This window comes from Saccostrea cucullata, unplaced genomic scaffold, assembly GCF_032062105.1.
Source record: "Saccostrea cucullata isolate Sc308-1 unplaced genomic scaffold, CSIRO_AGI_Scuc_v1 ctg176, whole genome shotgun sequence".
NCBI classification, from domain to species: Eukaryota; Metazoa; Mollusca; class Bivalvia; order Ostreida; family Ostreidae; genus Saccostrea; species Saccostrea cuccullata.
Genome location: NW_026939570.1, coordinates 62,536 through 78,797, shown reverse-complemented (window position 1 = coordinate 78,797; position 16,262 = coordinate 62,536). Strand labels below are relative to the sequence as shown.

Here is a 16,262-nt window from a genome sequence, read left to right as displayed (position 1 = left end):
TTTTCTATTTAATAAAATCATTTAGTCAAGGCTTCGCCAGGAAAGCGGTCGTTGTAAAGTATGCCGATAACGATATTATTTTGATGATCTCTGCTTTTAAAAACAATGCAAAGTTTGCTTTAAAAAATAATTATAAGTCAGAAATTGTGAACGTTTCATTAACAATGATTTTATAAACAATGAATTTATTCAAGAACTTATTTTAAGTACTATGGGCAATATTATCACGACGGTCGACCCAGCATTTTTTTTTCAATATCAGACGTGTAGATTTACATGCATACACATAATATCATTATGCATGTACTTGTCTTGATTTCATAACTGAATATTTTGTTTTAGCGAAATTGTACATAAAAAGATTACTTGAAGTATTTTCAAATTTAGAAATATGTTTATGCATACATGTACATGTAATAATAAAAATAGAAACGCTAAATGGCATTTCTAAGAACGATAACTCTACGTCTTATTTCCTAAAAGATGTTCAATTCATCGCCAAATTCGTTATACCGCCATGATTTCTAAATTACAAAAGGTGGCGGTTTAGTCCTGGTAGTAAGAGAGATTTTGTGACTAGTTCATCCTCATCGGTATCTTTAGCTGGAAGTACAGGCCGCTTGATGCTTGTGACCTCGGGCTGGGGCTGAGACGATTTGATCCAGTTATTTATACTGGCCGTCTTTGCCTCGCTCTGCTGACCAGGCCAGGAAAGAGGAGACAATATATTTTCTGCCACTTTCGGTGTTGATGCAGTGGCAGGTTTAATAAACTCAAATGCTGTGTTAGCTTGCGGTGGAGCTTCAGTGGCCATTTTAACAGGCTTATTCTCTGTTCCTGTATCTACGGGGGGATGAGGACTGAGTTTGGGCATAGCTGGGTCAGGTGGTGATGGGTGTCCATTCAGTGGAGACATATCTGCGGGGGATGCAGCCTCTACACTGGCTGCTGTACCACCTGTTGTTTCTGTTGAATTATTCAGCTGAGGAAGCAAAGCATTCCCAGCTGTGGAATTAAAAGAGGCCACAGGTCCAGAGAGAACTAATGGCATATCACTCTGTGATGTATCCTCCACCATTAAATGTCGACGATGGAATGGAGCAGCACCTCTAGCTAGACGTGACTGTTGGCGGTCCAGTTTCTCTGGTTTGTCTCCTTTCTTCCCAACTGGAGGTATGCTTTTATTTTGCTGAGTAAGTTTGTTTTTTGCACCTCTATGCCTAAAATATAATTTTTTTTAATGGTGATTTTCCATGTGCTAAAAATAAGGTGAGCAATATAAATGTTAGTAAACTTGGTTGAGATTGTTGTTTGTAACATAAACTAACAATACACATTCATGTCTGGAGACAATCATTGATTCAGTGAGATATAACCCTACCTTGCACAGTTACATGTTGTCTTGACTGAAGGATCATTGAAGTTCCACACTCCTACAGCGGCTTCATCACTCAGAGTCTCCATAGACCTGAAAATAACTTTCTGTATCAACTGACTTCACTTCACTCCCATCATCTACAGGAATTTGCTTTAAATTACTTCCATAAGCTTTCTTTTCTGTGAAACTTTTTTTAATAATATATTCAAAATGCTTTCACTATCTGTATGATAAAATAATTAATATAATGTACTTAAATTTTATTCCTCATATTTTTAAAGAAAATAACAAAGGATTTGGTTACCTCTTTGCAATGCCTGCAGTGATAAGGTTGTCCTGGGTGACCTTTTCTGTGATTCTAGCACTGAATGCCCGTGATGATTTAGCCATCAGATCTGTATTGGCATCTGTGTGAGCCCCTGTATATGGGGCACACTGAGTTTTCCCCCCTGCATCAGCCCCTGGGTGGATGCCAGCAGCTGCCGGTGAGGTAGGTGGAGTTAAGAGGCCTCCCGGGGCTACCCCGGGACGCTGGACAGTCGGGTTTGGGGCACGGGCCGGTGCATCTTCCATTTCACAAAGTAACACATAACATGAAGGATACTTCATCCTCACTCCCGCTGCAATTAAAATCAATTTTTAAGTACAGTAAGCACTGAGCTCTCAAAACAATAACCATGCTAAAATTTGCTTATGATAACAAAGTCCTTGTTTTGGTATGAGAAACCCCAAATATCTGGCTTATTGGAACAACATATTGGAGGTATTCAAGTTTTTGACTATCCAACATGGTAAGACCATTAGAAGCTTTCCAACTATGTACAGGGAAAGGAAACCACTTAAAAGTGGATGGACATGTTTTATAGAAAATGAATCCTTTTTATTCATACTTTTAAACTGTCCCAATCCAATAGCTTTATCACTCAATGAAAGTCTATTTCAATCGTAGTGTATGCTTTCAGAAGGGCTTCATGATGTCAGATTCATGAGATCAACAATCCTCCACCCTTTCTAGGGGGCACACACAACAATAATAATCAGTCTTCTAGGATGTACTGTATATACTCGCCTATAAGTCAGTTTTTTGGGAGTTGAATTTTGGTCCAAAACTCATTGTCTGACTTATAGGCAAGTCACTGAAAGATTGGTATTATTTCTGGTCGAAGAAATGTAGTTTTATAAGATTATGCATACAGTAAAAGTATTTATGAATTTGTATAGTTTTATTTTATTTTCAGTGCGCATTACTTATTTTGTTTAATGATTTGGAATTAAAAATCGACGTCGTGTTTGAAAAATATTAGTTTAAACCTTATTAAAACACCACAGCATTGATTTAAAATTGTCAACAAATTCTGACAAAAGTTGTACCGATTCATAAGTGGGTCAATGGCAAATTCCTCCAAAATAGCTGCAAAAATCACAACCGAAATATAGGCGGACCGACTTAAAGGCGAGTATATACAGTAGTAACAAATGTCCCCAAAACGAATTCTTAACATCATTTATCTCCATTATCAATACTTTTAACATTTTGCACAAAGTACATGTTTCTACAAAACATAATAGAAACAGACTTACCGACAGTGACTTCTACTAAGGGTGGCACTCGACTGACATCAGTTCCATCGTTTTTATCCAGAGGGTAGAACTGACTCCACTCTTCCATTATTTTACTGGCTGACTGATCAGTGTCTCTGTAGGAATTCCCTGTCAGTTTCCCACATAACCCGTATGGCACAAGAATAACTAGTAATAGAATCAAATGTGTTACTGACTTAGCAATAAATGCAATGTATCAACATTCAGTAACATCAAGGAATGTTTCATATGTGATTTACTAGAACTTCCACATCATTCAAATTTTAACACAAGTTACTTTTACTTAATTATATTTCAATTCATTGGATGTATTTTTTTTTGATTTATGCAATTCAAAATACAAAGTTGTTCCAATATCAAAACTAACAATTCTCTATAATTAAATTGAATAATTTTGATATCAGGTACATGTACACATGTAGTAAGGTGGTAAAAAAATGTTCTATTACCTTGAAGACTGTCTGGGTTTTCCTGGGCCAAGGCTAAATGATGATTGGTCAATCTCCACACTGGGGGGTGCTGCTTGACTTCTATACTGGCACACACAGAACTCTCCCCATGTAGGAAGAAGTTAAAACAGAACGACAAGTGGGTGCTGTAACAGAATAAAATGTTTATTGTTTTGGTTAAAAGATAAGATGTTTCCATCAATTGAAATGTCTACAAGAGTGTTTAAATAAATAAATACAAACATTTTAATTTTAATATCCATAACTAGATTATAGTTAAGATAAAAGTTTTAAGCTATAGGTAATGCAGTAAGTAAACTCTTAAACAGTTTTGGGGGCATATGATGTGTTCTCAGTGTTTTCCCCAAGAACCGGCTACCGGCCAACAGTCTACGCGAAAGTCACCGGACCGTCGGTTTTTACCAGTAAAATTAAGTTCGGGTTGGTAAAAAATTTCAGTATACAGGACCAAATGTCCGATAAAAAATAAGACCAAATAAATCTAAATTAAGATGTACACATGGTTCCCTTTCCAACAGATATACTTTATTTGACTAATTTAGCTGCAATACCTGATTAATTGTTAAGTATTACAACCCTGTCATGATAGTTTTTTCCTAATTCAAATTTCCCCTGTTAAGGATTAGAGGTCTTTAAATAACTCATACGTAGATTCAGTTGGGAAATTATTTAGATAATACATACATAGATTCGTTTGGGAAATTATTTTCAAATGATCATTGAACTTGAGTAACTATAATATAATGAGATGTTTCAGAAAAAAATTAATATATATTGGGAAGTGCATATTAATTTAAGAAAATCTTTGATACAGTGTATTTATTTACAATTTTAAAAAATTGCATGTAATTGGAAAATTAATAATATTACTGGTAACTTAACAAGTCCATTTCTATCTGGATTTATTTAAGGTATGATTTCAGATTGAGAAAAATTTAGCCCAATTCCACCAAACCTCCACCCGCCCTTTCAATCTCAAATTCATAATCACATGCATGTATGAATTTAAAGGAAAAGAGTCGGTCTGGTAAGAAATTTCTTGGTCTCGTAAAAATTTTATTTTTACCTGACATTTTGTCCTGCAAAAATTTTAAACTTTTGCATAGGCTGGGCCAAATTGACCACTTCAATTGAATACAAGAGATGTTTGTAAAACACTTATGCCCCCCTCCCCCCAAATTGGAATTTTTTTGTAAGTCCAAGGGGGCATAACTCTGTCAAAAATGGCACGATTGTACCCAAAACAGAACATGACCTAGATATTCATCTGATTAATCTGTATATTAAATTTCATCTCAGTATGTGCAACGGTTGCAAAGAAAATGAAGAAATAATTGAAATTTTTTCTTCTGTCAAAAATGGTGCCTCGTAAAAATTCATGTATATATTTACCTTTGATTTCAGTATTTTGCAACGGTTGCAAAAATTTTTTTTTCAAACTCCAAGGGGCATAACTCTGTCAAAAATGGTGTGATCTAGATATTCATGTGATATATCTGTATACCAAATTTGAATTCAGTATGTGCAACGGTTGCAAAGAAAATGAACGGAAACTGCAAATAATTGAAATTTTTCCAAATCCAAGGGGCATAACTCTGCAAAAATGGTGTGATCCCCAAAACAGAACTTGGCCTAGATATTCTTATATCAATTGAATAAAATTCCGTATGCCCTTGAAATAAAAATTTTGAAATAAAAATTTGTTGTAAGGCCCTCAGAGATTTTTTCAAAAACCTCAGTCCCTAGCCTGTTACAACTGATCTCTAACCCTTCACTGTGTTCCTGAAATAGATCATATCAATCCTTCTCCCATGATGAAAAATAAATTCTGGGAATTGGGAGGAAGTGAATTGTAGAATAATGTGTCCCGTCTTAAGACGGGCATATAAAAATGCATAAAACAACATTCCTCAGTCCAACCCCTTCTTCCAAAGAAATAATTATATGCAACTGTGTTTTACATCTCCATTAAATTTTTGTAGCTAACTCACCTCCTTTCCTGTCCACTAGGAGTGACATCGTGGGGCTGGACAAACCACTTCCCAATCCGTACAAACCCTCTGTGTAGGAGGCATCTACAATATTCATTATCAACATATCAAGCTTGAAATTTGTCTTAAATATACTTAACTTTAATTTGGATGTCAATTTTTTCTGAACACGTGTATATTTTAATTCAATTTGTTGACATCATTATATACAGTTGGTACAGACAAGATAAGAAGTTTAATGACAAGCAACAGAGAATGTAATTTTATCATAATTACTTCTTTCAGATATTGTGATTGAATTCATAGTCATAAATAGTTTGAAATAATTAAAATGTTTTACTTTTCAATAAGATTGTGGAGAGCTTTAAAAATCAAGGTCCTGCATTCATATGAAATTCCACATTCTCCCTTGTCCCATCCACCACTGGCATCCTCTGTGAAAAAAAATTTATAATACACCTAATTATAATAACAATTTACAAGCAATTTCTTTCTTGCTTACAAATCCTGAAAATATTTTATTTTATACAATTTAATAAAGCCTCATTCAAATTTAAACAGTGCAAATAACTTAAAACTGAAATGAAGTCATTTGAATGTAACATTTCATGATTTGCACTTAATGTTAATTGTTAATTGATGTCACAGTGTACAAAAGCAAAAGGTAAGTCTCGACAAAAATTATGCAAATCATTAAAACTGTCAAATTATAAGGCAGGGAAAATAACCTGCGGCCAATTTCACATGAATTTCATCAAGTGGAAAACTAGCAATAAATCACACAATATATTAACACTTGTCAATTCCTTCAATTTGCTTTCTGATCCCTCGACTAATTTGACAGAGAAACTGATTTCAACATAATTTATTTGGCACCGTTTCTTTACCTTTCAAATCTTCTGAGAGCAACCGATTCAAATTTTCAGGTTCGTCTCCATACCAAAATATCCACAATTCCTTGTTATAAGCAAGCTGATCAGTTGTGTATCGAGGCTGGTCAGAGCTCCTGGGAACCCTTCTCCATACTGACAAAATGTCAGCTTTAATGCATTTAGCATAAGACACCAACACTGGGTCCTCCAACTGGTCAACAGTTGTATACTCGGGATTAGCCGACAATCTTTTCCATTTTATTCCACGAATCTCCGTCTGAATAAACAAAATCAGTAGTTAATATGATGGAAGCGCTACGATCATTACACAGACGTAAACAATGTTAATTACACCGGCACGCGGACAGCAGACATGCACGGTGGTTGCATTCATCAAAGTTATTGTATTTTTAGAATAAATAAATACACAGGTGACATGTTTATCAAGCTATTAACTATTATGGTTCAATTTATATTTAAATTTACTCAATATCTTACAGTTATATTTAACCTTGTTATCGTAATTCAACATGTACAACTTATAATTGACTCATTAGAATACAACAGATTTAAAAAATGTAGACGGCCTTCGCCTGAAAAAGGCATTCAACTTACAAGTGAAAATAAATTTGTGTAACAATCCTCAAGTGAACAGCCGTTCCCCGATGGAGTTGAGTGACTCATTGTCACGCCATGGTTTTGCAAGACGAACACAGAAAAAAATCTTGTCCCTAAGACATTTACTTCAGTATATTAGCAGGAAAAACTTTCAATACAATAAAATCCTCGAATAATATGGCGACAGTAATGGCTGCGCTGGGTGAACAACGGCGGCAATGGCCGAGAGATACGATTGGCTGATTATCATCACATGGACGTTTGACCTACTTTTCGTCCATCATGGAAATTTCAGGTTACACACGAGAAATGCAGTGGGAGGCGTCAAAGAGAAGAAGTTTTAGGACGGAGTTCTGACATTTTATTTCTAACACTGAAATCTTTACCATGTGGTATTATTTATGGAGCGTTTTTTACGTAATCGTCTTGATTTGGCTGATCACAAGGTAAAACACAGAATAAACACTTCTGAAACCCTCACCCAGATAGCATGAGGACATTGGCCCAACGTTGGCCAAACAATGTCGGTTATGTTGGGCCAATGTTGGCAGTTTTACGTTGGCCCAATGTCTTACTGCTCATTGGCGCGCCGTTGGCCCAACATGTTGGGCCAATGTTGGTACAATACTGTTTGTTCATTTGTCAACGTTGGTACAACGTTGTTCCAACATACCAACGCCAACGCAATATTTTTTTAACGTTGGCCCAACGTTGGACCTCAGTTCAAAATATAATCATGACGTTGGTCCGACGTTGGTCCAACGTTGGTACAACGCTTTTGTTGAAATGCCAACGTTGGTACAACACTATTCCAACGTACCGATGCTAACCAAATATTTTGTAACGTTGGCCCTACATTGGACCTCAGTTCAAAATATAGTTATTACGTTGGTTCAATGTTGATACAAAGCTGATTCTTGAAATATCAATGACACAATTATTCCTCAATACAAATGTCTCACAAAATTAATTAAATTCTGTAATTTTTATTTCCCAGATTATACGACACAATTAATTTCACCATGTTTGGTCAAATACTTTTTTCCTCCTAAAATGTATCACAATATATTCTTTACCACTTTCATTTCATTAAAGTATTCCATGGAATGTAACTAAAAGAAGGAAGAGGTAGAAAGTTCAATGTTTCTCAAGTACACTCCACATCACTATGTCCACTACTTAATATCACTTTGATATAAGAGTCTTCAAGTTCTAACTGTAGAGTTTTGAAAGGTCATATTTGCATCACTTATCACTTTTTCTGTTGTTTATCTGTTCTTAGAATCCATGTTTCCCACACATATAAATCAGTCCCTTCCATATACAGAAATGCCACATCAATAGTCTCAGAGTGAAGAGGGTTTTTCCATCCCGGCAATTCCTGCAAACGTTAAGATTGTCATCAATTAAAATAGTATTTTCAAATGTTCATCAGCATCACACATATTTTTAAAGCAATCCTTAAAATTGAATTTCACATTAGTAATTATTAATAACAAATACAAAATAGTTACTTACATTTCACTGGTTAACATTCTTGTGTTCACTTACAGATCCGGACAAGCCCGCCAATTCCTATAAAAGTTAAGGTCGTCATCAATTACAATTGTTTAATCAGCTACCTGGTACCAATAATTTGAAAGCCTACATGCAGGCCATTACAATATTGTGTATTTCACACTATTAATTATTTCAACAGACACACTTAAACAGACACATACGCTTTGAATTGTTAAAGTGCGCGGTTAAAAAAAACTGATTTAAAGATCACGGTTTCCTTGGAGACCTATGAGTCACCTGCCGAGCCAGTGAATTTCACCAGTGACCTATTTATTTTGGAGCCCAAAACTTGCAAAACACAGCACTTTAAATTTGATTCAATGATGCTAAATATAGAATCTACCAAGATATAAAATTACTATATGTATTTCACAGACTTATAAGGATTGTCTCATAATTTCCATTCAATATATAATATAGATCACATGTTTATAATGAGTTGCTTATTACATTACCATCGATTTACAATAGATAAATCTAAATTGATGAATACTTTTCGCAACATTGGGCCAACGTTGGACCAGCATTTCATCTCAAACATTGCAGGCTACCTGTACATGTACTAGTAATCCCAGTATTCCTACTATTGGACCAACTCCAGTTCAGTCAAGCACGCCCAACACAGAGCAATGCATCATTATATTGTCAACATTTATTAAGCTGGGCCAACGTTGGGCCAACATTGAATAACCAACAATAAGTGGCAATGTTTTGCCACTAAAGTGTACTCAGTTAGACCTACGTTGGTCCAACATTTCATATTTAACACACAATGGTCTTAATCCATGTCAACATTTACTCGGTTGGACCTATGTTGGGCCAACATCTTAATGTCCAACACAAAATCGCTATGTTTCTTGTCAACATGTAACTACAATGGGCCAATATTGGGCCAACATCACATGCCCAACACCGTTGGTTTAGCTTTCATGCCAACGTAAATGAACGTTGGACCAACGTTGGGCCAATATCACATGCCCAACACCCTTGGTTTAGCTTTCATGCCAACGTAAATGAACGTTGGACCAACGTTGGGCCAATATCACATGTCCAACACCGTTGGTTTAGCTTTCATGCCAACGTAAATGAACGTTGGACCAACGTTGGGCCTACATCTGTTCCCCAACGCCAACACTCCACCGACCATACAACCAAAAACCAACGTTGGCCCAACGGAGTCATGCTATCTGGGCAGTACCCATCCATCAAACCCAACGACCTGTCAAGAGAACTAAACATTTTATTTAGCATGTCATGTTTAACAGTTCAGTTTGGGACTCCCCCTTAAATTTTCACTATCTGTACTCTAACACTACCTCATTTATGAAATTTTGAAGGTGGTAAAAAACAATTCAAAAGGAGATCCACAGTTTCACACACATTTCATGAAATTTAACTATATAGGATAAGTATAACTCTGACAGTTACTTTCTTAGACTAGAGGCGACAAACTGACTTGGCACTCATTCATATTGAAACCATGAAAAATATGGAGATAACGAACATGTTCAAGTTCAAAAGTCCATTTCACAATACAAATTTGGCAAAACGTGGACCTCTAATTTCTAAAAACAGGAGAGGTGGGATCAGGTGCCATGGAGTAGTGAGCATTCCCTGCTGGTTTGGTCACACCCACTGTGTTCTCCTCAAGGTCAGGAAATAACAATAAACAAGAATAGATATGGGTTACCCCATATCCAAAGATATTCGACTGTTAGATTTAATATGTTTAACAGTGTTTATAATGACGTTAATAAAAAAAAAACTGCACTGTCTAATTATGGAACTGTTGTAAATATCGTGATTCCATAGCATTACGGTCACCCAGTCTCCTAACAAACAGTACACATAGGCCTACATGTACCTGTAGCCTTGGTCTACACACGTGCAATGGAGCTGTCACACGCATCCAGCGAGCTCGGAGAAACACGTTTTGTTTTGCCGAGAAGTTACGGTGTCAGACAAAACTTTTCTTTTCTTAATTAGATCATATAAATACGAATTCTGATTAATAAAAATTATACAATCCCTGTTGAACTTTATATAGTTTGTTCTAACATTTGCATCTGCAACAACTTGTGTTTAAAATGGCCGGGTTGGGAAAATCAGGACCGGGTCGGAAAATTCTAAACTGAAAACATGGAAAACCTTTTTTGTTTTGAAAATAACTGAAATATACTAATATATTTGTCGCAGAAATTACTTACATTATTCAAGTTCTATATATAATGGTATGCTGAACTTCAACACGAACCCGAATCTCCAACCCATGCAGTTCTCGTTTTGCCACACATACCCTACAGTTTACAAAGTGTACACACGAGCAGGCCAGGGATTGAAAATTCCATCATTTAATAATACACACACACAGCTGCTAGAATGATTAATTTTTTCTTTAAGAACAAATTGTATGATAATTAACGGACTATAAACATGTACTTAATACAATTGTTGATATAGTATTATCAATTCATTGGTGAAAAGATATGAATCGAAGAATGACCTAATTATTCTCTGTTATCAAACACGTAAAAAAAAAAGGCTGAGGAGGGAGCGAGCGTAGGAATATTGATATTTTTTATTTGCATTTCGGGGGGAAAGTGACTTTCTAATGATATTTTGACGTTATTTTTGATTTCTTTAACGTATGACATACACAACTTTACTCTTATCATGAACAATAATGTTGTATCTACTTATCATGATGGAATTATTTTGGTCGGACCAATATGTGTGAGCTGCCGCTGAATACAGTTATATATCTTGCAAAGATAGTATGCATTGATCGAATATATAGAAAAAAAAACAGTCGACAATTCAGTGTGTAATAATGGCCTAACAATTAATTAGCGTGAAAAACACTAGTCATGCAATTTGAACAAAATTTGTAATTTCTTGCACTTCTCCCATATTTCATCTAAAAGTGGACAAAACTCAGGATAGATATTAGCTTGGAAGAGGTCAAAAGTTTGTGACATAGCTGTGGTTTCACGTTTGTATTGAGAGTAGGTATACACATAAAAATTAAGATGAAATCATGCAGTTTCATATTGATCTTACAGAAGTGCATCCCAAAAATTTCATTTATTTTAGAAACTATTGAGTCTTGCTCAGATGTTGATGCAGAGTGTAGCTTTTGGAAACACAAAAAGGAAATATATTTTTAATATAAGTCAAATGAAATTGATTATTTTAATAATGGACAGTGTACTTCTTGATATAACATGGAAATGTTGTACTAATCTTACAAATGGTGTAAGGCAATTGTAAAATTCATGCCATTGGTCAAAAAGGTAAACTCTTTGCATATGACAATTGTCAATAAAGGTTGTAAGCAGTGTTAAATATTTGCTTTTAATATTCAGCATTTAGGGGATTTTCTTCATTAAGTTTTTATAAAGACTTTGAAAAACAATTACTTTTTCAAACATTTACGTACAAGAGAAAAAAAACAACAACAGCCATCCAGAAAGACAAGCAAGTCTATTGTGGTATAGGTAGAGCAGGTGTTTGAAAGTCATGAGCAGGACATAATCATGTAGTACTAAGTACAGCATTATGAGCTTATATTGAAAAATCAACAAGACTTGTGTAAGTCTACCTCTACAAGTCACATAGAAACTATATATAGATTCAACCTACCTTTGCAAGTGACTAGTGAAGCTAGGGTATCAAGTCAACATGTAATCAGACTGACTAATAAACAAGTCAACTTGTAACCAGACCGACTCCTAACCGAGTCAACTTGTAACCAGACTGACTCCTAACTGAGTCAACTTGTAACCAGACTGACTCATAACCAAATCAACTTGTAACCAGACTGACTTATAACCGAGTCAACTTGTAACCAAGACTGGTTTTGAACTGATCTGATAGGTTTTGGTAGGGTAGCAGTCAAGTAGTACACTGTACACTAAGTAAATTTGGAATTTTAGTTAATGTATTTTTTCTGATTTTAAGTTTATTACTCATTTGGTTTGTTTGGGAGAGGGGGGATGACAAGAAGGGAAACGTTAAATCTTAACTTACCATGTTGTCAGGTTTTCTGTGTATTTTCTAATTTTTAGATCTACTGGTCAGAAGAGCTTATGCGATAGTAATGAGTCTGTCGTCTGATCCATGTGTCTGTCTGTAAACAATTTTTCAAAATGCTACTCCTCCTACAGTTTTGTTCTGATTTCAATATAACTTGGCACACAAGTAGACTACATAAAGGTACATAATGTTGTGTATCAGTTTTTGAATTTGGTGAATGGTGTTGCCATGGTTACTAAAAAATAGAAATTTCTATGAAATACTTTTAAAATGCTACTCCTCCTTCAGTTTTAGTCTGATTTCAATATAACTTGGCACACAAGTAGACTACCAGTACACTAAAGATACATAATTCTTTATATCGGTTTTTTATTTCCATGAACGGTGTTGATGTAGTTGCTAAAAATAGAAATTTCCGTGAAATACTTTCAAAATGCTACTCCAAATACAGTTTTTAGTCTGATTATATCATAATTTTGCATGCAAGTAGACTACACTGTGATACATAATTATCAGTTTTGTGTTTTTGATTTTGATGAACAATGTTGCCTTGGTAGCTAAAATTGAAAATTCTTTAAAATTTTATTAAAAGCTACTCCTCTGAGATTTTTCTACAATTTTTAAAAGGGGCCTGGGCCTTTTCAATTGGGAAAAATTGTCGACATTTGTGTCAAATTGGGAAAAACAATAAGATTGTAATTAACCTTCATATTGACAAGTAAAATAAATTATATAAGTAAATGTTATATCATTTATTTAATTTATTTGCTACAAAATGTTTCAACAAAATGAACACAGCTCTACATTTTTAATTTTCTTTCATTTTTGTTCTTTGATTGTCCTGTATTCCATTTTTTGCCATAATGGTAGACATAACTGCGAAAAAATCACTCCCGATTTCTGGTTATTGCTCGTATTAGAGATGGAATAATCTTGACACGATTTTCAAGCATGTATTGCTGTGTTTCTCCGCAATGCTAGTATCTGCAGAATGAAGAAACAGTTTAACTTTGGTGAAATCAAGGAAACTTGCTGTAGAACTACTAGTTGCAATTTGCAAATAAAGCTATGTTTAACTGATTCACATGCATATTAAATTTCTTACGATGTATTGACACACAAGTTTGACATCCACATGACTGATGTGTTTTTCCAAGTCTTGCAAACACACAAATAAACTGCTGTTTTTAATTATTTTACATTAACCAAAAACAAGTGCGTTCCATTTTAGATAAGTCATACATAAAAAATTCAATATCACCAAAACAATACGTTTTGATTTTGGGAAAAAAGCAGTTGAAAATTGGGAAAAAATGGGTAATTTTTGAGAGGGGAAAGGGCCGATATTCGGACCTAAATTGAGTGTAGAAAAATCACTGCTCCTACAGTAATTGTTGTAGCCTTATGGCAATTTTGCTACAAAAAGAGACTTAATCAAGGATCATTATTCTGTTTATTGCTTTTGTAAAAGTTTTATGTCCCAACTGCTACTTTTCTCTTCCTTTATTATTAGACCGTTCACGGTAGCTCAGTCGGTAGAGCGCTCGCTCCATGATCGGGAGGTCGTGAATTCGTATCTCAGCCACGACTGACCCAGTCGATAAAATGGGTAGCAACTGTTCCTTCGCCATGCGCTCGGCACTTTGAAGTGAAAGTTGCGGGTCCTTCGGATGAGACCTTAAAATCCGAGGCCCCGTGTCAGCGGCAGGCGTTGGCACGATAAAGATCACTCACTGCTCAATGGCCCTGAGTGCCTAGTAAAGGTCAAAATTTGAAGCCCTTCACCGGCATACGATGACGTCTCCATATGAGTGAAAAATTCTCGAGAGGGACGTTAAACAATATACAATCAAACCTTTATTATTAGCACAAACCAGTAGAGCTTACAGTCTTGACAGAGACTTCTGATTAAATGAGTTTTGCGTAAAGTGATATTGACATTGTTTATAAAAAAGGGAATTCTACTGTTTCTCTCAAATGTAGACTTTATTTAGAAAGATGGTTTGCTTTGCTTCCTAGGTTTGTCTTGATCATATCATTTAATAATTGCATCATATAATAAAATTGAATTGCTATTTAAAGGTCAATATGATGATATATCCACCCTCAAAGTATAATATATTGTTCTCCTCAGGTGGCTTAATCACCAGATTTTTTAATTATGGACCCTGGATTATAGATGGCTAAAATACGATGAAATTTTACATAAATGAATCTACATGATATAATACAGTGTAGAGGTTTGGGCTTTACGGACTGTGGATATCGGCCTGGATAGCTCAGTGGTTAAAGCACCTGACTAGTAATGCAGGGGTTCCAGGTGTGATTCCCGATCCAGTCTAATGTTTTCTTTGTGCATTTCTCCTTTCCTACTACAATTGGTGGCCAGTGTGGGGAGTTTGTTCAGGTTATAATGTATGTGTAAATTAATAATCCCTGGCAGGGCCCTAGAACTTGTGCCTTTGAGGTTGAAGACTGTTTAAGGAGGGAGGAATGTAGAAGTTCGGGCTTTATGGACTGTGGATATCTCAGTGGTTAGAGCACCGGTCAAGTAATGCAGGGGTACCAGGTTCGATTCCCAGTCCAGCCATTTATTTTCTTCGTGCATTTCTCCTTTCCTACTACAACAGGAAAAGAATTATCTCCTGCTTAAGTGGAAGGCCATGTTAGTCATGTAGATGTAGTAGCATCCTCAGATGTGTGGCTTAAGACTCTTTAGATTTGGTATTAGGCACAATATGGGGCAGGGTAAGAATTTTCAAGAGAATATAAAAATCTTTTAAAATCTGCTGAATGTCTGCAGGAGTAAAGGAATGTAAGTGAGTGTTGAAACCCATGAGCCGCTTGTCGAAAATTAGTACAAGAATCTCCAAAAAATTAATGTAGTATGTTGCCTGACACAGACTATTAATAACCAAGGTAACAATACACAAAAAATTCTCTTTAAGATAATGTCAATATTAGATTTCACAGAGTCTGGGGCAGCATCATTTCATAAAATTTGTGGAATGGGAAATGTAAACATGATGCATGTAGAGTTTTAAAATCAAATACATATACATTGTACTTTACTGGTAAGCAAATCTACTGACCTAAAAACATTTAAATATGTTTATTGAACTGTAATCATTGTAGCTTATTAATGAGTCGTTGTCATTAACCCCCTTTGTTGTGTTTCTTCACAAAAGTCAACTTTGTTTCAAACTTCTCTTTCCTCCTATTTTACATGTATTTGTGAACCATTTAGGGAAAACAGAGAAAATTAAATCTTGCATTCTTATGGACATTTTTGATATGAATCTTCAAATCTAAAACATTTGAGACATATTTGAAAATTGACTGATATGCCAGGGGAAATTATTCTGGTAAATTAAAAAAAAAAATTTGTGCTGATAATTATAAGTGAGATTACAGTCAGTTAGGTACAGAATATGAAGACAAATGTTTATGGTAGTGAATTTGTCAGTGCATCTGTTAACACAAAATTTTAATTTTCAGAGAAAATTTTTAGAAAATCATTTTTTTTTTTGTTGAATCAATTGTATATCTCTTTCTCTTTTCCTCAATAACTATAATACTTCCTTTTTCATTTACTTACTCAATTTCTATGAATTTAGATCAATAGTAATGCAAATACTAGCATTAAAAAGTGGCAGTATTACATTTTAAGTAGATTTTGCATCAACTAACATATCGTCACTGTGTATATCTATTTACAAATCACATTGATTTCAAC

The 16,262-nt window shown here is 35.1% G+C and overlaps 2 protein-coding genes across 2 annotated transcripts in view; one reads left to right on the top strand and one right to left on the bottom strand.

Moving 5' to 3' along the window:
• The window catches only part of LOC134253318 (mediator of RNA polymerase II transcription subunit 13-like), a 31,109-nt gene extending 23,971 nt beyond the window's left edge, over nucleotides 1-7,138 (bottom strand). Inside the window, exons 1-9 of the mRNA XM_062735847.1 lie at nucleotides 6,929-7,138; nucleotides 6,329-6,590; nucleotides 5,782-5,875; nucleotides 5,442-5,525; nucleotides 3,430-3,575; nucleotides 2,960-3,127; nucleotides 1,683-1,998; nucleotides 1,382-1,468; nucleotides 534-1,220 (exon numbers count right to left, since the gene is read on the bottom strand). Of these exons, the coding sequence (XP_062591831.1) occupies nucleotides 534-1,220; nucleotides 1,382-1,468; nucleotides 1,683-1,998; nucleotides 2,960-3,127; nucleotides 3,430-3,575; nucleotides 5,442-5,525; nucleotides 5,782-5,875; nucleotides 6,329-6,590; nucleotides 6,929-6,997 (1,913 nt within the window). The 5' untranslated portion in view covers nucleotides 6,998-7,138. The remainder of the gene's footprint in view (nucleotides 1-533; nucleotides 1,221-1,381; nucleotides 1,469-1,682; nucleotides 1,999-2,959; nucleotides 3,128-3,429; nucleotides 3,576-5,441; nucleotides 5,526-5,781; nucleotides 5,876-6,328; nucleotides 6,591-6,928) is intronic.
• Nucleotides 7,139-7,179: 41 nt separating this feature from the next.
• LOC134253339 (protein hobbit-like) overlaps nucleotides 7,180-16,262 on the top strand; it is a 48,696-nt gene continuing 39,613 nt past the window's right edge. Inside the window, exon 1 of the mRNA XM_062735869.1 lies at nucleotides 7,180-7,377. Coding sequence (XP_062591853.1) covers nucleotides 7,319-7,377 — 59 coding nt within the window. The 5' untranslated portion in view covers nucleotides 7,180-7,318. The remainder of the gene's footprint in view (nucleotides 7,378-16,262) is intronic.